The following is a 25,108-nucleotide window of genomic DNA, read 5'->3' as shown; positions in this document are numbered from 1 at the left end:
GGAGCGAAGTTCCTCCTATAGTCGGGCGATACGCACCAGGAGAGTATGAGAAAAAAAATGTATACCTCACTATTTAAATATGTGGTTGGACATGTTTTAGGCGTCATCGACTTCTTTTCCTTGAGGGCAGCCCGACGCGCGTTGCCTCTAAAAAGTAACATAGGTTTCAACTGATGTGCTTGTGTACGTGTGTGTTTAATCCATTACTAGTTAAATTTATAAGAAGACGTTTAAAAACAAGTTCTAACAGTACATAATGGACAAAATTTTAAATTAAATCTTGTTTTATTTTCAACTACACAGAAAAAAAATGATAATATACATCAGGAAATGGTGACAGATTTTATGGCGGAAAAAATGTGTAATATTACATCAGAAATTGGTGAATTTTCATCAGTTTCTGATGAATATTCATTAGGTTCAAATTTTTAAAAAAAATTTGAGTAATATTACTCAAAAAATGAGTAATATGTATCCAACCAAATTTTCAACATTTCAAAATTCAACTTTTTTTGGCTGTGTAGATTGCTAAAGCTTGATTTGATATGAGAAATTGTTAAACTGATTAAATTCTTCTTTGAAAAATCTAGATTTTCTAGATATTTTATTTTTGCCTTTTTTCGGCTTTCTAACGTGATTCGGTATCCGGACACTTAGTAGCAGATCATTTTTGTTATAGCTGGCAATAAGTTAGAAATGTAGAAATATCATCAGGATGTAGTCAAAAAAATCAAACCATCCACATTAACGACCCCCGGGTCTTTTGTGGTCTCTATTGCACATTTCTGCTCGAACCTAGGAGTCCAAAGGCTTGAATGGGGAGAGCACCCAAACCTCTTTTTACTCCAAGGAACCTTCCACCCCAGTGTTTGAACTGACGACCTTTGGATTGCGAGTCGAACCGCCGCCAGCGATTCCACCGGAGTAGGCTTGGTTAGGTGTGTTGTTTGTACACGCAGAAAAATGTTTTGTAGAATCAGCCTGTACGAGGTTTGAATCAACAAATTTTTTGTTGAATATAATCAACGCCGATTTTGCGTTGAAACAAACCTTGATTTTCTAAATTTAACAAAAGTCTTTTGTTGTTTCGAAAAAGCTGCTGTTTGCGGTCGAAACGAAATAAATGAAAAGTCGCGACGAACTCTAAAATACGTGTTTCTCTTTATTTTGCTTGTTCGAGAATGATCGCTCCTAACGGAAGTTTTTTGGGGAAGTGACATTTACTGGGCCCTTTGCTGTGTCAGTGTGTGTGTGATGTTGTGTTGGGATGTGGACTGTACACGGTAAAGGGGTTTAAGTCAAAATTCTACACACTGCGTTGGTTCTACCCAAACATCCTCCCCACCTTGAGGCAGTAGCCTCAATCAGTCGGTAGTGGAACCAACTTCTGGATCGGTCTCTGGTACTCCGTTGTTCCTCTGCGCAGCGTGACGGTCCGCACGATTCCATTGCGATCCGGGTGTGTCGCAACTACTCTGGCCAACTCCCACTGGGCCGGCGGGGTGTTCTCGTTCTTGACCAGCACCAAGCGGTTGACCTGCAGGTTGTCGATCTCCGATTGCCACTTGCTGCGCGGTTGCAGGGACGTCACGTACTCGTTGCGCCAACGAGTCCAGATTTCTTCCACCTTCTGCTGGACGAGCTGCCAGTTGTCCAGTCGGTTGCGCGGTACGTCCGAAACGCTGGGTTCCGGCAGGAGGTTCATCGGTTGCTGGATGATGAAGTGTCCGGGGGTGAGGGCCTCGCAGCTATCGGGAGAGTTGGAGATGGCGCAAAGCGGACGCGAGTTGAGGCAGGCCTCGATTTGCGTCAGGATGGTGTAGAGCTCTTCGTAGGTGGCCGACTCGTTTCCCAGGACCTTGCGCAGGTGGGTCTTCGCACTCTTGACCGCAGCTTCCCACAATCCTCCCATGTGGGGTGCGGAAGGCGGAATGAAGGTCCACTTCATCCCAATGTTGGCAGCGAAGTGGGCGGCTTTTTGCTTGAACTCGTCGGTTTCGAAAAACTCCTGCATCTGCCGATCGGCTCCGACGAAGTTCGTCCCGTTGTCGGACCATATCTCGGTGCACAGTCCTCTCCTGGCGATGAACCGTTTGAGTGCACCGAAGAAGGCCTTCGTGGACAGGTCGCCGGCGACTTCCAAGTGCACAGCTTTCGTACAGAGACATACAAACACTGCGATGTAGCCCTTTGTCACGTGTGGTTTCCTTGGGTTGCCGCTCTTGACGAGGATTGGTCCTGCGTAGTCGACTCCGACGTGGACGAATGCTCTGGCCGGCGTTGTTCGCACCGCCGGAAGACTTCCCATCAGCTGCTGAGCGGTTCTGGCTTTCATTCGGCAGCAGCGGACGCACTTTTGCAGTTGCTGTCGCACGACCGTCTGGCATCCCATCACCCAAAAGCGCTGGTTGAGGGTTGAGATCACCAAGGTAGGCCCTGCGTGTAGGTTGTCCAGGTGAAGGTCTTGAATGACAAGTGTTGTCAGTCGGTGCTGCTGCGGCAGAATGGGCGGGTGTCTCATGTCGTAGGGGATGTCGGCGTTCTGCAGCCTTCCACCGACACGCAGTGTTCCGTCCCGGTCGATGAACGGAAAGAGCGGGCGCAGCTTGCTCTTGTTGGAAACCTCGGTCGATTTGCGCAGGCAGGCAATCTCCTTCGCAAATGCTTCGTGTTGTGCTAGTCGTACGAGTTGTAGACCAGCTACCTTGAGTTCCGCCGGTGTCAGCGGTCCGGTTAAGCGCTCCACCTTCGGTCGCGCCAGGTTGAACAGGAACCGTCGGATCGTCGCCAGCGTCCGAGTGCAGCGGCGTAGCGAGGAGAACCGATCGAGAAGGTAGCGCTCCAGGGTGAAGTTGCTACGCGGGGAGCCAATCTCCAGACAGAATGTGCGAATCTGTCGTTCTTCGAGGGGTGGTGCCTTCGGTGCCGGTGCTGCGCAGTGTTCCAAGAACGACTGCTCGCTGTGGGCCCAGTAGGGGGAGTCCCACCACAGCGGATGGTTGAGCAGCTCGAGCGGCGAGATCCCTCGCGACGCACAGTCGGCCGGGTTGTCCTTCGATGACACATGGTGCCACATGCTCCTGGGCAGGAAGTCCAGGATCGCTGACGTTCGATTGGCGACGAAAGTCTTCCACTTGCGGGGGTGTGCCGACAACCATTCCAGTACGATTGCCGAGTCCGTGAAGGCAAAGTGTTGCAGCTCGAGGTGGCACAAAGCGAGGGAGACTCGCTTCATCAGGGCGGCCAGCAGCCAGGAACCGTTGAGTTCGAGCTTTGGGACGCAGATCTGCTGAATTGGCGCAACCTTGGTTTTAGCGCAAATCAGCACGATGTGGATTTTCCCGTTGCGGTCCGCAGACCGACCGTAGACGACTGCTGAGTACGCCGACTCCGAGGCGTCCGAGAATCCGAGCAGCTGCAACTTGCCGTTGAAGGCTGGAATTCGGCGGGGCACGCGAATCCGCTCCAGCAGGTGAAGCGTTTGCTTGATGGTGTTCCAATCTGCTTCGGGAAGGGGTGGCAGCGGGTCGTCCCACAGCAAGTCGTACAGCCACAGCAGTTGGAAGATGATTTTGATCTTGACGATCACTGGAGCGAGCCATCCGAACGGGTCGAATAGCCTGGATGCGTCGGAGAGGAGTTGACGCTTCGTGTTCGGGCTGTTGATGTCCAGGTTGACCTTGAACTCGAACCAGTCACTAGTTGGAGACCAGTGAATCTAAAGTGCCTTGAACGACGCTGTCACGTTCGTGAACTCAACAGGGACTGGTCCCTGTCGGCTGTCTGCGATGTTCTCCAGCAGCTCGGGTGCGTTGGAGGACCACTTTCGGAGGACGAATCCAGCTTCGCCCAGGATGGTTGTGATCTGGCCAGCTAGCTCTTGAGCTTCTTCGACTGTGTCGGCGCCGGACATCAGGTCGTCCACGTAGAACCCTTTGAGGATCCTGTCAGCTGCTACGGGGTGCTTCTCAGCGTTGTCTCGGGCCGCTTGTCGGAGAGACTCGGTCGCTAAGTAGGCTGCGCTTGAAGTGCCGTACGTCACCGTCGTCAGACGGTAGTGCTGCACCGGTTGGTCGGGATCATCGCGCCAGACGATCCGCTGGAAGTCCGTGTCCTGCTTGTCCACCCGTACTTGCCTGTACATCTTCTCGATGTCGCTCACGAAGACCACGGGGTAGGTGCGGAAGCGGCAGTAGACGTCGTACAGGTCCTCGTTGTTGTTTGGACCAATCAGCAACCGGTCGTTCAACGACACGCCAGAACTGGTTCTGAACGAGCCATCGAAGACGACACGCAACTTCGTTGTTGAACTGTCCTCCTTCTGGACTGCGTGGTGAGGCAAATAGAAGCACTCGCTGGGGTGCTTGTCGACTTCGGATTGCGGAATGAGCTCCATGTGTCCCAGTTGCTGGTACTCGGACATGAAGTTGCGGTAGGCTTGCTTGAACGGCGGATTCGAGAGGAACTTCCGCTCCATCGCATGCAGCCTTCTGAGTGCCGCACCGAGCGAGTCGCCCAATGCCGGCTTGGAGTCGTCGAAGGGGAGCCGAACCACGAATCGGCCCTCGTCGTTGCGCCTGGTAGTTGTGTTGAAGATGTCAACAGCGCGCTTCTCGTCGACGGTGAGTACCTTGGCCGCTGGCACTTCTTCGGTTTCCCAAAACTTGCGCAGCGTCTGGTCGATGTTGACATCCAGCTGCACCGTGAAGGACACCAAATTTGTTTGCAGCATTGTTTCACCACCGAACTTGCCGGCAACGAGCCAGCCGAGCGATGACTTCTGGGCCACGGGTAGACCGTCCTCGTCTGTAACCTGGCCCGCTTGTAGAATCGGCAGGAACAGCTCGGCGCCTAGGATGACGTCTACCGGTCCCGCTTTGTAGTACTCCGGATCGGCTAGCTGGAGCCCTCGGAGTAGTTCCAATTGCTTGGGCTTGAAGCTTTGGCACGGTGTGGGGGGAGCCAACACTTCGAGCACGTACGCCTGCGTCTTCATCACCACTTCGTCGCTGAAACGGGGTGCAATCTCTAGTAGCGCCATTCCCCGGGTGGTTCCTGCGTGTGTCCCGGCAACTCCAGTTACTGGGAACCGCGCGTTGCTCCGGCTGATCCCGAGTCGCGTCATGCAGGCCTCGCTTATCAGCGACGCACCAGAGCACGAGTCTATCATCGCCCTAGCAGTGTGGAAGACACCATTCTTACCGCGCAGCTTGACGAGCGCAGTGGGTAGAACGGTGATCTTGACGGCTGGATCACTGGTGACCTCCGCCTTGAAACTCGGAACCGTGGGTTGAGCTTCCATGGCCGGTTGCTGGACCGGCATCGCTGCTATCTGTTGACCCGGAAGCCCTGCGGTAGCTGCCTGTCTGCCGACGTGTTGACAGAGGAGCGTATGATGACGCTGGTTGCATCCATCAGTCTTGCAGGTGTGCTTGGAGGAACAGGTTTTTGCCGTATGCGACGTCCTCAGGCAGTTGAAGCAAAGTCTGGACTTCTGCACCAACTCCCGACGGTCGGCGACGCTGGACGCCTTGAACGCTTCGCACAGGAACAGCAAGTGTTCTTTGGAACACTTTGGGCAGGGCTGCGGTGTTGCGACGTAGCTCTCCACCTTCTTCTCAGCTGGCTTGGCCGGCTGCTTTCGTATCTCCTTCTTCGCCCCCGCTCCACTCGAGGTGCACTTTCGTGTGAATGATGAGCAGGTTTCGATGGCGTCGCACCGGTCCTCAAGGAATTTCAGGAAGTCCGTGAGGCTCGGGTTCTCCAAAGTGACGAGTTTTTGCGCCCAGAGCGCCTGCGTCTCCTCGTCAATCTTCTCCAGGATCAGCTGGATCAGCCAGGGGTCCCGCGACTGGTACTGCTCGCCCAAGACGTCGAGCTGCCGAACTACCTCGTCCGAGGTCGTGACCAGCTTCTGGAGGTTGCCAGCGGTTGCGTCTGACACGACAGGTTGATCCAGGAATTCCTTCACAAGCGCGAACACGGTGTACTTCTTCTGGTCGTACTTCCTCAGCAGCTTGTCCCACGCCAGCGGGTAGTTGTCATCCGAGATGCCGAATGAGCTGATTTGGGAGGCTGCGTCACCCTCCAGCAGCGACTTCAAGTACTGCAGCTTCTGCGACGGCCGCAGCGACTCCTTGCTGTGGATGGTGCTGACGAACAGATCCTTGAACGAAAGCCATTCTTTCCGGACTCCCGCGTACTTCGGGATGTTGATTGGAGGAAGCCGGACGTTGATGAAGGGATCCGGTTGTGCTTGAGCTGGTTGTCCTGCTGGAGGTGGGTTTCCTTGCTGAATCTGGTTCAGCTGGGCTGCGTGGGCCGCTTGGTTGGACAGGAGCGCTCGTTGCGTTTCCAACAGCGCCGCTACCGCAGTTTTCAGGTTGTTCGCCGGCTCAGCGAACGATCGATCGCTGGCGCCGGAACCTTCGTCGAGGGCAGCGTAGATCGCCTTCGCTGCATAGTACCGATCTTCAAACTCCTTCCGGTAGTCGAAGACCGAGACTAGGTTTTCCAAGGTGGTCGCTGAGGTTCCATCCTCGAACTGGTCCTGGACGTCGAAGAAACTGTTCCCCAGCGCCTCGAGGCGCACCAGACGCTCACGAACCTCAGAGAGTGAGGGGTTTTGCGTCTTCACTCGTTCCGCGGTTTCGAGTTCGCGTTTCACTTTCGCAAAGAGCGAATTCCGTTTCGCGGTGATCGATTCCATCGGGAAATCGCACGGTTCTACTATTCGGTTCGCGAAGGACCATAAATGTTTGCGGTCGAAACGAAATAAATGAAAAGTCGCGACGAACTCTAAAATACGTGTTTCTCTTTATTTGGCTTGTTCGAGAATGATCGCTCCTAACGGAAGTTTTTTGGGGAAGTGACATTTACTGGGCCCTTTGCTGTGTCAGTGTGTGTGTGATGTTGTGTTGGGAAGTGGACTGTACACGGTTAAGGGGTTTAAGTCAAAATTCTACACACTACGTTGGTTCTACCCAAACAGCTGCTTTGACGTTTAGCGTTGATTCAACAAAAATAATGATTTTCAAATCAACAAAACGTTTTGTTGATTCAAATATGCCTTATTTTTTTGCGTGTACTTATGGCATGGAGACGACTCCTACACCTGGAATGACTTAACGGCCAAACAACCAAGGCCGGGATCGACATTTTACTTCCTCATCCGATGGGAGGTTGCAGCTGATGGGAATCGAACCCCGAATCATCCGCTTACAAAACGGACAGCGTAACCAGGATGTAGTATAAACAGTCAATTTAAAGTGAATGAATGCAAAATATGTCTTTTCTAACCATTTTTCCTCACAATTTTTAAATTAAAATGACTTGTTGTGTTTCGAATCCCGGATACTGATAAAAGTTGATTTGAATTCCAGACACTCAGTTTTGCTTATGAATCGCACAAATTTGGGCCGAAATTTTAGTGAATGGCATTCTTTAGGTCTCAAATAAGATGTTTACACCAAAACAATTGATATTTATAAAATTGCTAGAATCTAAGGAAATCAGAACCAAAAATTCTGCTTTGCCTTCCCGGTGCTTCGGACTCCTATGAAATATTTCAGCGAAATGTTTCACAGTTTTGGTAATCTCATGTTTTTATTTAATTTATTTGTTTTAGCATTGGCTACAGCGTCCAAACATATTTGAAATGAAGGTTGGTGTTAGAATTCATCAAATAACGCAGTTTTGACAATTATTATGAGAACTTATATCCACATAATTGATAAAACAAGATGAAGTGTCCGGATTTCGAAGCGTCCGGGAATTCGAATCATGACGTTATACACAGAAAAAAAAGTTGAATTTTGGAAGGTTGAACATTTAGTAGGTTGAATATTACCTCTTTTTTGAGTAATATTACATACAAAATGTGTAAAAATGTGAACCTGATGAAAATTCACCAGTTCCTGATGCAATATTACACATTTTTTTGACACAAAATCTGTCAACATCTCTTGATGAATATTACCATAATTTTTTTTCTGTGTAGCAAAGTATTGTAATTTTCAAAAATCTATGAATTTAATTACTGATGAATATTTCCATCAATGGCCACCAATTACCAAAATGGCCAAGAATTTAGCAATATGATTAACTCAGAATTTAAATAATGTTATCAAAAATATAACAAACTATTGCAACGGAATTGAGGTAAAAAAGTCAATCAAATATTTCATCATCCCTTTGACCTTCCCGAAGATTCAGATTTAAAAATAAGCCACCATTGCCAAAAGGATGCATTAGTTCTCTCGTAAATACTTGTAATATAAGCACTCAAAACCTGCTGTTGTCAACGCGCGTTGGACGTCCAGAACAACGAGCTTTGAGCAAAACAAGACAACAAAATAATCCTGTTGATATTTAGAGCTGAAAACCGACAACTGCATGCAGGCTTCATTCAACGAAATGTCGTGCTTCCAATAAATTTTATCAAATAGTATTATTGGCACACTTGTAGTAGAACCCTGTAAAAGTTGGCTGATAATAAAAATAAGTGTGGAAAAGCTTGCTCTCATTGTCCATCTACAGGTTTGCATCTTTTGGACTGTAAGGTATGCATGGTAGCTCTGCTTGTCGAACTAGTTCAACGAGCAACAGTAATCGCTTGTTATGTGAAACTTAATCTCAACGTATTTATTCGTTTTTTTTAAATACATTCGTTTAACCACAATTAAATTAAATAATGAAACTTGAAAGAATTATTATAATCTTCATTTCAAATAATCTGATTTTGAATTTTTGGGAGTTGAATGTCAATTTTATTTTTGTTTTAGCACCTTATTCAATTATGTCAATAAATTTTTTATTTTTTATTTTCTAACCAACGAGCAGTGACTGTAGAGTTTGATAATCATTACTGTTTGAAGCCTCCTCATCCTGTTTTCCGCGCATGCTTCTGCTTCACGAGTTTGCTCTTCGATGATAATCTCGTACCGTAAAACGGGGTGACTTTGATAGCCGGGGTGACTTTGATAGGTTTGAGATTTTTCCGAAAAATGAAGAGTACAACTTAAATACGTACGGAATGGTTTAGAATCATACTGACCGTGGTAGAGAAGTGTTCAAAGTACCTCAAGAAAAACTTTTTATAAAATTTTGGAAATTTTAAAAAGTTAGCTAACTATAATTAAGAAAATGTTGATGAAAAACATTATTTAAATCTTCTCAAAGTGTCATGTTTTTCTCAACGAACATAATTTTGAATCGGAAAACGGAATGCATTTTCGGATTCTTTGGACAATTTTCCACTAGGAGAAGGTTGAATAAGTTTGTAAATAATAAATATTATGTGTTTTTGAAACATAAATAAATAAAAATCTTTTGTTTCATAGGCATTTTAAGTTGAACAAATTTTATATAAAATGTGAAAACTTTTGATTTTTGCTTCTAAATCAGTTTTAAATGCAATATTAATCGATAATCTTATAAACATATCAAGTTTTAACGAATTTCTGGCAAAATTCTGACTTTTAAACAATTTTACCTAAAATTTATATGCATTTTGTTAAAAAACTTATAAACTTAGTTAACTAAATATAAACATTGATTTTTTTCCTAGAAAACTAAATTAGCAACCTTAGTAATGTTACATTTGACGTAAAAATAAAGTTTGAACACCTTAAATCTGATTTTAACAAGAAAAACTATGACTATCAAAGTCACCCCGGAATTCAAAATAAGAATTTTTAACGTAACTATTTTTTAAAACACTATTGAAAAAACTTTTTTTCAAAAATGGTATATGGACCATGTGTGGGCTACCCCAGTACATGTTTTAAAAATAATAATCTCAAGACAAGCCTTACCAGTTGGAAAATATTCCAAAAATAAATTGAAATCCTATCAAAGTCACCCCGGTTTACGGTACTCCTCGTTGGAGTGTTTGTTTGTCTTCGCTCCGAATGCTATGCCTCACTTTAAGCTCGGAAGACATTTAGTACCTTATTTTAGCGCCTACCCCGCTCTATCAACCTGTATTTAAGTAAGACTGGTTCAAAAAAGTAGTGAGATTTAGAGAGATCAGGTTATCTGATAATCAGACTTTTTTTTAGTATTTTTTGAAGCAATTTTTTTTTGGAATTTTGTTTAAAAAAAACGTTTTAAGCTTATTTCAAAAATACATACATAAATCTGAGTTTCCCACTAATTCACAAAGCATTGAACCAGTCTAACCGGGATGCTGTGCGTCAGGTTCTTCGTGGGGCGGGGTCCAAGGCGGTTCGCGGTCACACACTCCGGCTGGACGAACAATTGCCACGGCGGACAGGTTGCACGCGAGTCCCAGTGCAGAGAAAATGAGCAAGTGATACGTCCTTGAACTAAACCCGTCCGGGTTTGTTGGTATTTAGGAAGATGAATAATTCGAGATGTTGATGGTGGTGGGATGGGGAGGAGGAGGAAAAGGAGGAGATTGATGGAATGTTCTACATTGCTGGGTTTGATTGATAAATATATGGATCAAGATTCTGGCGATTTTTTTCCTTGTAACAAGTGTTTGATATATAGAAGATGCCTTCTTGCTAAAGGTCATGAAAAAGGGATTTGAGGAGTTGAAACTATATTAAGGAACAATGTGTGTAGTAGAAATTTAAGGCCATCTGTCATTTTTGTTATAGAATTGTTCTCAATTTGAACGTTGTGATGTTGTGACAACCAAATTGACTGCAACAGTTTGAGCAGAACCAGATCGCTCTGTTATGTCACATTGCGCGTAGATTACGGAACATATCGGATTGCACGACTTCAGTTGGGTTATGAGGACTTTCTATACAATCGAAATGCAACATTCTTACGAATGATATTCTTATAACATTCCTAATTTTTCATACACAAACTCCATGTATGTGAAATTCCTCTGCAATTGCAAAACCAATTCCATTGATAACAGTTGTTTTACCTTGCATAACCATTTCAGTTATAGAAATCAAGTTGCTCGTCCATCAAATGTCTAACGTGACTTGCGCATCTGCGCACTGTGGTAAGCACCATTGATTGCATTTCGGCTTGATAATTTGTAATCGGCAAAAAATGTCTTATATAGTCATCAAGTTGAGGTTTATGGACACATAAAGACACTTTTGACACCTTTTTAGTTTGTACCCCGTTGGTCAAACTAAAAAGTGACGAACTGTCACTTTTTACACAGCGCTCACGCACACTATCAAGACAAACGTTTGGTAGTGTGTGTGAACTCCGTGTAAAAGGGGTGTCAAACTAAAAAGTGACCCCGTTCGTTTGACAACAGTTGGTGTCAAACCATCGAGGTTTCATTGTACTGCCATTTCACATCTTCGCTATGAACTTGTTGGGCTGGAACATCACTGGAATTATTTGATCCTCGGATGCGATCCAAACAGATCCGTTGTCACCTTCGGTGATGATCTTCACGATAGCTTTGCCAACCGCCTCAGGTCTGGAACGAACATGAATATGTTTAAAACTCTAGTAACAATGTAGAATGTTGCTATGTGTAGCATACTTTTGGGTTTTAAACGTCTCACATCGGCATCGGTTCAAGTCCGGCAATTGACGAGATGTTTACTATAATTCCTCCACTTCCATCTTTATCTCTGGACATCAGATCCATAGCCGTCAATGTGCAATCTATCAATCCAATCTTATTTCAATTTATGTAGTATTGCTTGATCGTTTAAAATTTAATTTAATACCAAATTAACCGTTACACAAATAGCAGGATCACTTTCATTCAAAATCCCTGCCGAATTGACGAGAATGTCAATCGTTCCAAGAAATTTTACAGCATCCTGGCGGAATGATTTTGCCACGTTTGACTTGACGGAAACATCACATTTGGAGTAGAAAATTGTAGAGTTTGGATTACATGTTTCCAGCTGAGACTCCTGATCGGCACTAAGATTTGCACAAAGATCAAGAATGAGTATTTTCTAGAAATCCGTAGGGTCAATTTTCTTCACCTAACTACTAATAATCTTACAGATATTCCGTTTTTCAGAAACTCCTCCGCCGTGGCAAAGCCAATGCCACTTGCTCCACCGGTGATGATAGCAGTTTTTCCATTCAGTGACATTGCGTGCAAATTGCGTGTACAAAAGATGAGCGCAAAATCCGTACTGACATCTATACTAATATTCATGAACAACCTATTACGGCAAGAACACAAATGTTGAAGGTTAAAATAAGCTTCTGTCTAGATTTGAGTGTGGCTGTGCAAACTTGAGCAAACATTATAAAACCTAGTTATGACTTTGAGTCACAAAGCTAAGTCAACAAGTTTGGTAAATTACACCGGGTAACACATTTTTTTTAAACGCCAGTATCTTTTTGCAGCGATTTGGAATTCTCGTGAAATTTAACTTTTTACATTTAACAAAAAAGTGTGGCATTTTAGTTTAAAAAATGAAAGCCACACTTTTTGTTGATACCACCACGTGATTTTGACATTGTGGACAGATCTAACGCCTTTACCACCCGTTACCATTTGTAACGTCCGTATATGGATTGTCCGTCTATCTGTGGTTGCCATATGGCTGGCTTGACCTAAGGAATTAATATCATTTTTTACTAATTAAGTTATGAAACTACTAGAAAGTTATGATAAAAATTTTGAAATCTTTGAACGATCTTTATGATACATTTTGAAGTGTTTCAAAAAACCTTTAAAGTGAAATAAAGTTTTGAAAGACTTTTTCAATCTTGAATTCAATAATCATTTTACCCCAATTCACTGCTACAACCAGCGGGCTTGTATTTTGTATGACTTCGTCTCATGTATAAACAAACAACGCTGACAGTTTTGTCCAAATCGGTGCACCTCTACACGACCTCGAGACGAAACCGAGCATAATGAAAAAACTGCCTCTTAAGCGAATGTTTTTTTTTATTTTTCTTATTTTGTTACACGGTGTTATTTTGTTAATTCAAACCGGGTTGCGGGTTCGGAGCCTGAGTCGTCCAAACAAAAATTCTACAGAGTAACAGAAAGACCAAAGTCCTCGGAAACAACCCAAACCGATCCGTTGTTTCCCTCAGTGATGATCTTTACGACAGCTTTGCCAACCACCTCAGGCCTGCAAGAAAAGACTCTTATTATGCTGACAGCGAATTAGTTTTGTTGAACAAACTGTTGTGTTTTATATGCCAGAATTAGTTGTTCGATGTATTCACTCATCCAAGGGAAGCTTAGAATTGAGATTCCCGCATTGTTATAGATGGCAGTTTCAGTTGCTCCCGGACAGATTGCCATCACTTTTACTCCAGTTTTGTTGTAAATAATTTGTTGCTATTGAAAAAGATATCCTATTATGAGAGTTATCTTCAGGGTTAAGTAGTCTTACCCCCATGCTTCTGGTGAATCCAACAATACCAAATTTGGTAGCAGAGTATGTTACACAAAATGGCAATGGTTCAAGTCCTGCAATTGAAGAGATGTTCACCACAATTCCTCCATTTCCGTTCTTATTTCTGGACATCAGCTCCATAGCCGTCAGCGTGCAATCTATTAATCCAGTCTTTATTTAAAAATATGACAATTTTGGTCAAGATTTTGTTTTGTAGACCTTACCAAATTGACCGCAACACAACCATCAGGATCGCTTTCATTCAAAATCCCAGCTGAATTGACGAGGATATCAATCGATTCGAGCCATTTCACAGCATCCTGACGGAATGATTTTGCCACGTTCGACTTGTTGGTAACGTCACATTTAGAGTAGAAAATTGACGATTTTGGATTGCATGATTGCAGCTGAGATTCTTGCTCCTCACTCAGACTGTCCCAAAGATCTAGAATGAGTATTTTCTAGAAAAAAAGATTTTATTTATTTTACTTCAATAGTTTTTAACTTTATCCAATGCTTCAATCCTACAGATACTCAATTTTTTAGCAACTCTTCCGCCGTAGCTAAACCAATTCCACTGGCTCCACCAGTAACGATAGCAGTTTTTCCTTCGAGTAACATTGCGTTCACTACGGATTGCACCCAAATCAGTACTGAATGTTCACTAACGAGAAATTGAGTAAGTGCAGTTAAAAAATCAATGAATGCTCTAAATTAGGCCTTTGCTGTGCGAATTTAAAATATTGAACATGACCTAGCCTCGACTGAGTTAGCGCCATCATAGAGTCAACGGGTCGATTTTATAAAAGTATAGATCAAATATAGGTTTATAGATTGTTTGGACTAGTTAATCATATTCAAAACTATGATAATTATAGTTCATGATGCATGAGAATAGCTCCCATGCTTTTCAACAATGATGCTTTTCTGGTGTAAATGTTTGCATTTATTGAAACATATTTCCTAATTGAACAAATCAGAATAAAAAAAGCTAAACTGTCTTACCAGTATGTTATTTTCTTTGACATCGAAAGAAAGACACCCGTTAAATGTGTTGGCCATGATGGTTTTAGAAAAAAAAACATTAAAATCTTAATCCAGATTGCATCAATCAAAAATCTAGGGGAAATAAACCCATTTTAAGCCTAATAAGCGGTCTTGTTTGAATGATGCTGGATAATCTGGAGTGTTCCTTGAAATTCAGTAAAACCAAGTACACCAACGAGTAGAGCAACTTTTTGTGAACATTTCTGTTTATTTTCACTTTTATTAAAAGTTATGCTATTCCTTTTACAAGCATTTTAAAAAAATATTTCAAAAACGCATTCTAATCAGTCGTGTACATTGGGCCACGCCCATTTTTGTATTTTCAGCTTAGTTCTTTTTTTCTTCCAACGCTCGTTTGGGTCTGCTTCGTGCTGCCAAAATTGATGAAATTTTGAGCGAACACTCACGAAAAGTAGCATTTATAGAGAAAGTTTCCTGGCAACACCACAAGCGCTGCTGGTGGTGTTGGTGGCCACCCTTTGTTCTTTATTTGCCTTCGCTTCTCGCTCGGTTTTCTTCAGCCTTCGATTGGAATGGATGGTCAAAATTGAAACGTCAAAAGACTTGGCGCGTTTGTTTTTTTGATGGCGCTTGCTAATTATTTACATGTTTCGGGATTATTTTTCAAGTGAGTGACTAAGTAACGGTCAGAAGAACATGTAGCCGGTAGTTGGAAGCAATTTTATATCTTAAGCGCCTTGAAATCGTTAGCGCAAGTGAAAAGATATTTATGCCGACTTTCGTTAAGCAGTTAACCTCTGATCTTGCGTGTGGATGTGTGTGCCACCAAAATGATGAGAAATGGTCTCGCAAAATAGAAATTATGATCAAAAGTGCATTAAATTAGATCTTTTTGGCCAGTAAGTGGCATACATTTGCGTGCTTACTCGAGGCGGTGCTGTTGCTGGTAAGTTTACAGCCTAAATAGTATTTTTGGAGCTTTAATCGAGCATCAAACTCTCCATATGACGAAGATAGGTGTTTGATTAGAAAGGGTATATTTCCCCTATTTTCTATATGCTGTTTGTGAATAATTTTGTATTTCAATTCAACATTTCTGGGCTCTTCATCCAAAACCATAATTTACAGTCTTCGCTTCAAGAGTGAATGACGCCATCTATGACCTTAATGGGGTAGAGGGGGTAATATGCACCCCCTAAGGGAAAACTGTGATTTCACAACCATTACAGCATTACTGTGGAAGAATTTTGTTCGATGTTCTAAAACAACTATTATTCTTCGTCATCCATGAGAAAAAAGTCTTAAAAAACCTCAAAATTGTTCGAAAATATCAAATTTCTAAAAACATTTTTGATTCATTTCAAACAACCATGCGGGGCAATATGCACCGCAACATTGGGGCAAAATGCACTACAACAACGGGGCAAAATGCACCACAACATGGGGCAAAATGCACCGGGTAAAAGCAGTTTTCACTAGTCACCACTAGATGACACCGCTGTTTTTACAAAGGAGCTTCACAGCGGTGCATTTTGCCCCGACCACGTTTTTTGCAGAAAATTTAATAAAAAATGCATTTTTTGATGTTTTTGGACTCATCTATCTACAGAATTGTGAAGATTATGGCAAAAACTATACACCTCAACACTTACAATAACAATAAATGCTTTTTATATTGTCCAAAAATCATAATGAAGTTCAATGAAAATAAGATGAAAACACAACATTTTAAAGTTTTGCAAATAACTTAAGCTGTTTTTATACTATGATGCTCAAATTTTTCCAGCATGTTTTAGCAACGTTAAGCTTCCAATTTCTATGATTTTTTCCCCGTAAATTCTTCCAAATACCGAGAAAAGCAGGGGGTGCATTTTGCCCCTGGGGTGCATATTACCCCCTCTCCCCTCCTAATTTTAATTTCCAGTTCGGTGCACACAAAAATTCAAACTGATTATTTTCTTGTGAATGAATACATTCGAGTACGCTTCTTTCTTAAATCTTGCTTTGTCTCATAAAACAAACCGTTTCAATCTAGGGGAAATCCTCGTATGTTTGGCAGGTTAAGCACTCGCTCCTATCTCCATCCAATTTGATGATTTTCACTATTTAAACAACTTATTTGTAAAACTGTTGATTTTATTTTACTACTCGATTTCAGTTTAAAAAGCTTATATTAGCTGTAAGTTAACGTCAAAATGCTGATATGGCAACATTAGAGGCACGATGGAGTTAGATGCTGTTCCCCTATATCACACAAAGTTGAAACTGGGTTCAACGCATCAAGTTAACGCAAACAAGGTCGAATCTGTACTCATCAGCTTATTATGAAATTTTAACCTATGAACGAACACTCGCTAGGTTGTGCATTAGTGCACGTTCAGTGCTGGTTTGGAGTTCATCTGGTGCACACGCAATGTCGCTGGAAGGTAAAACGGCTGTAATTACCGGTGGAGCCAGCGGGATTGGCTTTGCCACGGCGGAGGAGTTTCTCAAAGGTGGAGTTTCGGTATGAGTTTGAATTTTTTGTGTGAACAAGCTCAAAATTGAATATTTTATTATTCTTTCTAGAAAATCGTTATTCTAGATCTTTTTGAACATCTAAGAGCCGACCAGGAGTCTCAGCTGAAGTCATGCAATCCCGGAGCTTCCATTTATTACTCCAAATGTGATGTTTCCAACAAGTCCAACGTAGAGAAAGCATTTCGACAGGATGCTGTAAAATGGCTTGGGACGATTGATATTCTCGTCAATTCGGCGGGAATTTTGAATGAAGGAGATCCAGCAGGATGTGTAGCGGTTAATTTGGTATGATCCATGACGACATGATTTGATGGCAAACTGATTTTGTGTTTTCAACTCAGACCGGATTGATAGAATGCACGTTGACGGCGATGGATCTGATGTCTAAGGATAAAGGTGGCAAGGGAGGGTTTGTCGTGAACATTTCGTCGATCGCTGGACTTGAGCCGATGCCGTTTGGAGTGACTTACAGTGCTACCAAATTTGGTGTTGTTGGATTCACCAGAAGCATGGGGGTAAGTTTGTTGTAAATGTTTCGCTTTTTTAACTGCTCTGAAACTATTCAATAGCAAGAATTGATCTTCAATAAAACTGGAGTTAAACTGATGGCGATCTGTCCAGGAGCGACTGATACAACGATCTACCAAAATTCTAGAAACTCTTGTCTCACTTTTCCTTGGATGCTTGAATATTACGACCAACTAATTCAGGCCTTCAAAACGCAAAAGTTTGTTGATTTGTTCAATTTGCTCAAACAGCTGTTAAAAAATGTATCGTTAATTCCAGACCCGAGGCAGTTGGCAAAGCTGTCGCGAAGATCATCACAGAAGGTGACAATGGCGCAGTTTGGGTTTCATCAGAGGACAAAATAGTTCCGGTTTTGTATGGCACAAACAGTTTTCTGGCCGGAATGGAGTGAATTTATGAGATTACGAAAAATTAATATTAATTTTATTAATGCATTTTCTACCACGAAATTACAAATAAAATGTTACATGTATTCGTGTATTTCTGTTCACTTTTCAATAACAACCATCCCTTATCTAAACGGCTCAATACAGCGATCGGTCACACTCTCACAGACAAAGTACGTCGTGAATCCACGACAGTCGTGATCGTTCCACTGCCAGCGAATGTTCACGTACGTGTTGTGGATAATCTCGATGCAATTTTCCGTCCCGTTCACGTTATTCGGCTCATTTTCGGCCCAAGCCGCAAACGTCACCAGCCTTCCGGTCGGAGCCCACACAAATGTGCCCTCCTCGGCCAGGTCACTTCCACCGAGCCAGAAGCGGGACGCGTTGGAGAACTTGTCCGTGGATTCTATGAATTTTACCAGCGATTGATGCTTTTCGACGGACTCGACCGATGCCAGGGCCATGTCCTGGGAGTTGCAGAATTCTGAAGCTTTGTACCAATTCGCCTGAATTATATAAGTCGATGATGTTTAAGAATGTTTAAAATTAGAAAAGAGCTCATATTTACCTTCAAATTTGGTATGAAGTAACGCTTGACGCCAATCACGAGCTGGACAATTAAAAGTAGCAGTACTATCGGAACTCGCATCTTGTTGACTGACTGAACGTTCGAAGAATGTAAATTAACTTGCGTGTGATAAGGAGATGACCGCGCTACTGAAATCTCAATCACTTTATAAGGATGATGTGTAATAGAATTTACTATCTGCCGAGTTGCAGTTCAAATATTTGTTATTTAATTTTAACAAAAATAATGGTACAGAGAAACCTCTTTTTACGCGGTGGCGTTACGCTTTTTATTTCGTCGATTTCTCTTAAACCATACAATATTTTTGCATGCTTCAAAAAGCGTTTTGTAGATCTGAACAAAACCTACAAACTGCTTTTAAAAGATTGCATAAATGTTGCGTCGTTCCAAGGGGGTATATCAAAAAAATTTAAAATCAAGTTTGAAATTTCCGGTTTTCAATGAAAGCATTCGCTTTGAGACATCATTTTAGCGCAAAATTAATTATTTTGTCAAAATTGATCAAAATTTTCCCATAGTTTCAGAGGAATTTCATAAAATACTGTTATACCAAAAGAATACCAAACTGTAGTGTTCGACCATTGACAAATTTAGCAATTTTGCAATATCAAAACAATACCTTAAATTGGTATGATACCACGTTTTGCTCTTGCATAATCCTTAACCCTCTACAACCCAACCCCGCCTTTAGACGGGCTTCGATTTAAAAAATCCATTTTTAAACCAATTTTTGATCTTTAAAAAGCATTGGAAAGAAGAACTCTTAAAATTTTAGAAAATGTATGGGTTGGAAGTTTTACTTGTTTTATGTGACTTTGCCAATGTTTTCAAAAATGTCATTTTTTTGGTATCAACTTTGGCTGTGTTTTTTACTAACATTTCCTATATTTTAAGTAAAAAGAAGTATGCAGTAATTTTTCTAGTGTCCCAGACTATGCCTCTACGCATTTATTTACAATTTAAATGATAATGGTGCCATTTTATAGCAGAAAATGTGGAAAACAAGCAAAAAATTTAAAAAGTGGCTATAAAAACGTAAAAAATTAGATACGCAAAATGTAATGATAGGAGGTGGTAAAATAGGCCAAATACTACCGAAAACAAACATAAACTAAGCAAGATAAATGCAAATTAAAATACTAAAAATGAAACAAGAAAAACATAAAACAAGAGAAGTAAAGTTTTTCGTAGAACAAAAGTTGCTCAAAACCTGGGTGCTGAAAAGACAGAATGCGTAACGTGATTTTCGAATGCTCCTCACTGCTCCTCACTAATACATCTGCACTACAGCTGTAAACATAAACAAAGTGGAAGGCTATGTTCAAGCTCAAGCGTGACATATTTTTTGCTGCGGAAATGACTTGTTTTGATTATTTTTAAATCTTAATTTTCGTTGAAAAATTAAGGGCTTCGCACTTTTTATGTTCGTAGACTAATCGATGGGCGGCCAAAAGAGGCCTTTTTTGATTTCCACGTGACGAAATATTGCGTCAGAAGTGGGTGGAATTTTGTGAATCAGAAGAACAACCGAATCGAAGTTCCGAGATTGTGTATCTTTGAAGCGCAGTAATAATGTTGGAGTAAGATTATTCAATATTATTTGGCATGTGCCATTCAATGATAATTCGTCGCTAATATTTCACAAAGCGTCATAAACGTAGGTTTTGCGTAAGACAGCGCTTATTGAAATGCTAGCGACGAATTTACCCAATCTCGATTTCTACCCTCTTTTTAAGATCTGTTTACTTCGAATACCGCAAAAGCTCGACACCTCCGACAAAATAAATTATAGATCGATTACAATACTTGCCACTTCTTGGTATCATTTTGCGAACAGTAAATTGGTTCCACTTTGACAGTTTTAAATTGAGGCCGCTTTGCGAACAACTATTCTGCACCCAGCTCAAAACGACCTCCTGAACACGGGAAAAATAAAAATTTTCGAAAAAAAATTTGGGCAGTAGAGGGTTAAGACAAATTTTAAAAGGTCCAGGAATACCAAAATTTGGTATTGATACCAAAGAAAGGTATTTTTACGCATTTCCTTTGTTATTTACCCATGCTCGGGCAGAGAAATCGAAAAACTAGAAAAACGTAACGCATCGCGTAAAAAGTGGTTTCTTCGTACAGTGAGCGGGTTAAAGCTGGAATTACTACTATGGATTACTATGGAAAAAAATGAATTTTGTTCAATTGCTCCTACAGGTCTGGGAAAAACAAGCAGCAACAACTAGTAGGGCGAGATATGTGCGGAATTGTCTGGAGAACAACTTTCCCCTAGGAAGCATGTCGATTTCGTATCGAGCTCAACGGCAATTCAGCCGGGGTCGTCGGAATCAACGGGTTTCCCTGAAAAGCATACATTTTTTTTTGTTTTCTAAAGAGACATAATTGTTTTTCGACCGTTGCCCCGTATGACTTAACCATGTCAATTATTTTTGCAGGATGATGTGTTAGAATGATATCTTGAAGTTTTGCATCATTTCCGGCATTGTTCTGTGAAATAGATTTTGTTATAACGACTAAAGACCCATATAGCAGCGCCGAGGTACCCCAATGGAATCCGGAATATCTCCAGTAAAAGTGGACCATATTTGTCCCCCATGTGACAGTTAAAAATATAGACAAATCTGGATCATTTGAAACCGGAAGCGTCCAAATTGGTCAATTCTACCAAAAGTTATGAAATTTTTAAGAAAAAAAATAGGGGTCAGATTACTGCCCACCAATGAAAAAATGGCTAATATCCTCTTTTGGCAAAAACGAGTTATTAGCACCAGATGGTAGAGGATGTTCCAACACATCTTCTGAAACTTGAATTTCACTTAATTAGTATTTAGATTTGGATGCCGATGCGAAAAACCAAACGGCTAATTTGCCACACTTATGGGAAATTGCCTTGACGGAGATTTGATGACAAACACTAAAACGCGTTTTTCTCGGAATACTTGATTTGGCATAATACCCGAATTTTCAATTATGGGCAGATTACTACCCGAGCGTTTGAGTGTTAGTATTGGTTATCAACCATGCATATCTATGAAACTTCCAAAAAGACTTTGAGCATATCACTCAAAATTTAATGTATATTTGCAGGATTCGAGAAATCCCGGGAAATATTTTCAAAAATTAAAAATCAAGACTAACATTTCAAACGGGTCAAACATTCAATATTAAGCCCTTTTAAAATGTTAGTCTTGATTTTCAATTTTTGAAATTTTTTTTTAAAAGATCGGAAAATTTCACGAATGTTTCATATTTTAACATTGTAAATCGTACCATTAGTTGCTGAGATATCGACATTAGGAAATGGTGGGTTGTTTGGGTGAGACTTAGAAAACATCAATTTTCCTGTTTTTAAACCATTGCATGGCAATATCTCAGCAACTAAGGGTCGTATCAACAAAGTTCTAAAAAGCAAAATATAGAGAATTTTCTCAGCCTTTCAAAAATATTTTTTTGCAAAGGTGGGCAAACATGGGCACTTATTTTTAAAAATATAAAACTGCGACTATTTTCAAAAAAGTTACCTAAAAATTGCTATTACTTGAAAACGGTGCACATTATCAAAAATTCACTACTGTACTTTTTGATTGCAAATTCGATGTTACATCGAAAACTGAAGTTGGGGCAAATATTTCGATTTTTAAAAAAAATCTGTATTGATTCAAAAAATTATAACTCGGTCAAGGATTTTTTGCCCATTCTGGAGATTTCTGAAAAGTTGGCATTTGATGTCCTCCTAAACATCAAAAAATTCCTTAAAACGATACAGATTTTTGATTTTCACTTTTCTTTTTTTTATGGACAGCTGCCAAATTTGTATGGAAAAATATATGAACGAACTAATGATGCAAAATGGCTTCTTTGGGCATACCGAAGGCACCAAAAAAGTTTCAGCAGGATTTAAAAATACAAAAAAAATCGAATGACCGATATCTCAGAGAATTGCTCACCAAACAAATAAAATATTATTAGTATTTTTTGTTGAGAAAAAAAACGAAACTATTGGCACTACGCCCCCCGGGGCATGGCCTTCCTCTAATGGCCTATCTACAATCACTTAGCTTAGAAAATTTCACTTAGCTTAGGAATTTGAATCAATGGAAATGAAGCCGAGCTTCTACAATGGAAAAGTAATCAAATTAGAAACTGACGTATGGTTTGAAAAATTTCAAAATCTACGGTAAGTTGACGTTTCAATATCAAAGGTAAACAAACAACTGCATAGCAACGTATATCAGCCCAGCAAAATTTCTAAGTTGATTGTGGATGACGGCCGTAAGTTGCGTACTTTCCTAAGTAACTACTTTACTTAGATGTTCTAAGCTAAGTGATTGTAGATAGGCCATAACGTGGGATTTCTGCTCCAGCGCCTCTGACGAGACAGGAGAAACCGGGACCGACGTTTTACTTCACCATCCGATAGAAGCTCAGTGGATAAGGCGGGAATCGAACCCGCGTCTCATAGCATCATCGGGATCGGCAGCCGAAGCCGCTACCCCTGCGCCACGAGACCCATTTTTGTTGAGAAGTATTTGTTTAAATCAAAGTCTTTGGACAGAGAAAATCTATGCTCCACAACAATAAAATTGCTTTTAAATTCGTCTCAGTGACAGTGATAAAGTTGAAATGAGAAAAAAACATGCAGAAATAATATTTTTCATGGCAAATAACTTATTCCAGAACAAGTATTTTAAATTTGAATTAAAAGTTAATCATTGAATTTGCCTTTTTGTATATTATTATAATTTTGTTTAAATTTTTTTATATAATTTCAAAACATTGGTGCTAAAAAGGTAGGAAAATGTATACTTCCGCTTGTGTTTCGGGAATTCCCGGGAAATTTACAAATTTCCCGGGAAACGGGAAATTTTTTTTCCGGGAAATCCTGGGAATTTCCGGGATTTTTTTTTCTGGAACGGGAAATTGGACGCTCTAGTTTGCCGCAAACAAGTGTGCGAGTTAGGCAAACTGTGAAACACAAAAAAGTGCGAGTTTGTTTTTTTTTGTTTGCGGTAGTGTAATAGCTCCTTTATCTTATAACAACTCTGATTTAGGTAGGTAAAACTATTAAAAATCACATTCACACAGTTATGCAGGAAAGATCTCAACAAAAATGTTTTTTTTTTTAATCCTAACTATAACGTTGATGGGCAGTGGAAAGACCATTAGTAGTGTAATAACCTCAATTCGGTCAATCGCCAAAAAAATATTTCAAACTCAGATAAAAAAAAATACCGTTATCTGGGGCGAATCGGGGCGAATTGGGACAGTTGTTTCATCCTTGTTACTGCACAATTTTTGATTGATTGGTTCCAGATAGAACAGACACAGAACAACAAAAATAGTGCATGGTTATACAAATGTTTTCCAAGCATTCAAGTGATCTATACAGTGTTGTCTCAATTCGCCCCAGTTGACGACACACAAAAAAGGAGATTCTTTTAAAGTAAATGAGTTAACAACTGTTTTTGATAAAGATGAAACATATAATTTCCTTTCTCCACAACTTATTCCCATCTTAACAATATGAAATATGAAACGAAATTGTTATCACTTGAATTTCCACGTCCAACAACTTTGTTACTACTCCAAATTCAGCGGCATCGTAACTCGCTCGATTTTCCCCGCGGTACAAACCCACACGGATCCGGTTTCACCTTCCACCAGAGCTCGTATGACACACTCGCCAACGACACTTGGACTGAAATTGAGAGTTACAGCCCGTTTACAATCCAAGATCTTTACGCCATCTGCTTACAGCATTCTTACCTTTGGATCGGAATTTGTCTCATCAACCGGAGACCAGCTTCCTCCATCCAAGGCAACAGAAACACGTTGCCCATGTTGTGCTTCCGGAACAGGGCCGTTTCCGTGGCCCCGGGACATATCGTGATGAATTTTACTCCCGTTTTGACTAAGACAGTGTCAATCTTGAGGTTTAAAGGAATTTAGTTTAGAAACTATGCCAACAAAAATTTGGTGGGTATTACCCCTAAGCTTCTCGTGAATCCCACGACGCCATGCTTCGAGGCTGTGTAGATCGAGCAGTAAGGAAATGGTTCAAGTCCAGCTACGGAAGCCACGTTGATGATGTATCCACCAAGTCCAGCGTTGTCCATGGACATCAAATCCAATGCAATGAGCGAACTGTTGATGGCTCCTAACTGAAGTTTGAATTTTGACTTGATTTGCCAGAACCTAAAATTTCATTACACTTTTACCAAATTTACTGCCAACACCCGATCCGGATCCTGCTCGTCAATTATTCCCACCGAGTTGATGAACACATCGATAAAGTGCAACCTGCCCATCACTTCTTGGCGCAGCAGCTCCGAAAGGCGGTCCTTGTCCGTTACGTCGCACTGGCGGTAGTAGATGGAACTATCGATGTTGTACGCTTGAAGTTCGGCACGCATTTCTCCGTCGAAATTGGCCGAAATATCCAACAGGAATAGTTTCTACAAAAGCATTTTAACTGTTACTGATTAATTGCATACTTGAATAACTTGAAATATTACCGAAATGCCATTTTTCAGAAGATGCTTTCCAATCTCAAAACCGATTCCGCCAAGTCCTCCCAGTAGTACGGCAGTTTTATCTTTCAACGACATTTTCTGAGAACTGTCCCCGTTGAGATATATGTTAGAACTGCCAGATCGCATCGTAGAATCAAGTCGACGAACCAGGTTAGTGGCTTGTTCGATATGGTTCTATTTTGTTGTGAAACACGATATGGTTGC

The 25,108-nt window shown here is 41.4% G+C and overlaps 5 protein-coding genes and 1 pseudogene across 5 annotated transcripts; 1 reads left to right on the top strand and 5 right to left on the bottom strand.

Moving 5' to 3' along the window:
• Window positions 1-1,360: 1,360 nt before the first annotated feature.
• On the bottom strand, window positions 1,361-6,709 carry LOC120412573 (uncharacterized). Its single transcript, XM_039573087.1, has 2 exons — window positions 3,756-6,709; window positions 1,361-3,698 (listed from the first exon to the last, which is right to left on the bottom strand). Exons 1-2 carry the CDS (start codon window positions 6,707-6,709, stop codon window positions 1,361-1,363), a joined length of 5,292 nt encoding a protein of 1,763 aa, XP_039429021.1.
• Window positions 6,710-10,969: 4,260 nt separating this feature from the next.
• LOC120412622 (alcohol dehydrogenase-like) lies at window positions 10,970-12,058 on the bottom strand (annotated as a pseudogene).
• A 656-nt stretch (window positions 12,059-12,714) lies between these two features.
• On the bottom strand, window positions 12,715-13,537 carry LOC120412621 (alcohol dehydrogenase 2-like). Its single transcript, XM_039573172.2, has 3 exons — window positions 13,326-13,537; window positions 13,113-13,270; window positions 12,715-13,058 (listed from the first exon to the last, which is right to left on the bottom strand). The coding sequence occupies exons 1-3, from the start codon at window positions 13,467-13,469 to the stop codon at window positions 12,956-12,958; spliced, it is 405 nt and encodes a 134-aa protein (XP_039429106.2). The 5' UTR covers window positions 13,470-13,537; the 3' UTR covers window positions 12,715-12,955.
• A 3,163-nt stretch (window positions 13,538-16,700) lies between these two features.
• LOC120412646 (alcohol dehydrogenase-like) lies at window positions 16,701-17,864 on the top strand. Its single transcript, XM_039573200.2, has 5 exons — window positions 16,701-16,842; window positions 16,905-17,141; window positions 17,198-17,371; window positions 17,426-17,583; window positions 17,643-17,864. Exons 1-5 carry the CDS (start codon window positions 16,750-16,752, stop codon window positions 17,773-17,775), a joined length of 795 nt encoding a protein of 264 aa, XP_039429134.1. The 5' UTR covers window positions 16,701-16,749; the 3' UTR covers window positions 17,776-17,864.
• Window positions 17,796-18,493, bottom strand: LOC120412647 (lectin subunit alpha-like). Its single transcript, XM_039573201.1, has 2 exons — window positions 18,342-18,493; window positions 17,796-18,279 (listed from the first exon to the last, which is right to left on the bottom strand). The coding sequence occupies exons 1-2, from the start codon at window positions 18,420-18,422 to the stop codon at window positions 17,896-17,898; spliced, it is 465 nt and encodes a 154-aa protein (XP_039429135.1). The 5' UTR covers window positions 18,423-18,493; the 3' UTR covers window positions 17,796-17,895.
• Window positions 18,494-23,848: 5,355 nt separating this feature from the next.
• Window positions 23,849-25,040, bottom strand: LOC120412612 (alcohol dehydrogenase 1-like). The gene is made up of 5 exons (XM_039573161.2): window positions 24,887-25,040; window positions 24,590-24,826; window positions 24,359-24,532; window positions 24,138-24,298; window positions 23,849-24,069 (listed from the first exon to the last, which is right to left on the bottom strand). Exons 1-5 carry the CDS (start codon window positions 25,028-25,030, stop codon window positions 23,952-23,954), a joined length of 834 nt encoding a protein of 277 aa, XP_039429095.1. The 5' UTR covers window positions 25,031-25,040; the 3' UTR covers window positions 23,849-23,951.
• Between the last annotated feature and the right edge of the window lie 68 nt (window positions 25,041-25,108).

Source organism: Culex pipiens, chromosome 3, assembly GCF_016801865.2.
Source record: "Culex pipiens pallens isolate TS chromosome 3, TS_CPP_V2, whole genome shotgun sequence".
In the NCBI taxonomy this organism is placed as follows: domain Eukaryota; kingdom Metazoa; phylum Arthropoda; class Insecta; order Diptera; family Culicidae; genus Culex; species Culex pipiens.
Note: the sequence above shows the minus strand (reverse complement) of the source record. Positions and strands in the feature narration are given on the sequence as shown.

Bases quoted from the DNA above. Each gene is read 5' to 3' on its own strand.
- LOC120412573 (XM_039573087.1), bottom strand. From the start codon at position 6,709: ATGGAATCGATCACCGCGAAACGGAATTCGCTCTTTGCGAAAGTGAAA. The intron at 3,699-3,755 runs GTTCACGAACGT...GTCTCCAACTAG, and splicing joins CAGGGACCAGTCCCTGTTGA to TGACTGGTTCGAGTTCAAGG.
- LOC120412621 (XM_039573172.2), bottom strand. From the start codon at position 13,469: ATGGAGCTGATGTCCAGAAATAAGAACGGAAATGGAGGAATTGTGGTG. The intron at 13,271-13,325 runs GTAAGACTACTT...CTTTTTCAATAG, and splicing joins GATTCACCAGAAGCATGGGG to CAACAAATTATTTACAACAA. The intron at 13,059-13,112 runs GTTTGTTCAACA...CTTTTCTTGCAG, and splicing joins CTGGCATATAAAACACAACA to GCCTGAGGTGGTTGGCAAAG.
- LOC120412646 (XM_039573200.2), top strand. From the start codon at position 16,750: ATGTCGCTGGAAGGTAAAACGGCTGTAATTACCGGTGGAGCCAGCGGG. The intron at 16,843-16,904 runs GTATGAGTTTGA...TATTCTTTCTAG, and splicing joins TTCTCAAAGGTGGAGTTTCG to AAAATCGTTATTCTAGATCT. The intron at 17,372-17,425 runs GTAAGTTTGTTG...ACTATTCAATAG, and splicing joins GATTCACCAGAAGCATGGGG to CAAGAATTGATCTTCAATAA.
- LOC120412647 (XM_039573201.1), bottom strand. From the start codon at position 18,422: ATGCGAGTTCCGATAGTACTGCTACTTTTAATTGTCCAGCTCGTGATT. The intron at 18,280-18,341 runs GTAAATATGAGC...TATATAATTCAG, and splicing joins ACTTCATACCAAATTTGAAG to GCGAATTGGTACAAAGCTTC.
- LOC120412612 (XM_039573161.2), bottom strand. From the start codon at position 25,030: ATGCGATCTGGCAGTTCTAACATATATCTCAACGGGGACAGTTCTCAG. The intron at 24,827-24,886 runs GTAATATTTCAA...ATGCTTTTGTAG, and splicing joins TTCTGAAAAATGGCATTTCG to AAACTATTCCTGTTGGATAT. The intron at 24,533-24,589 runs GTAAAAGTGTAA...TTCAAACTTCAG, and splicing joins GGGTGTTGGCAGTAAATTTG to TTAGGAGCCATCAACAGTTC.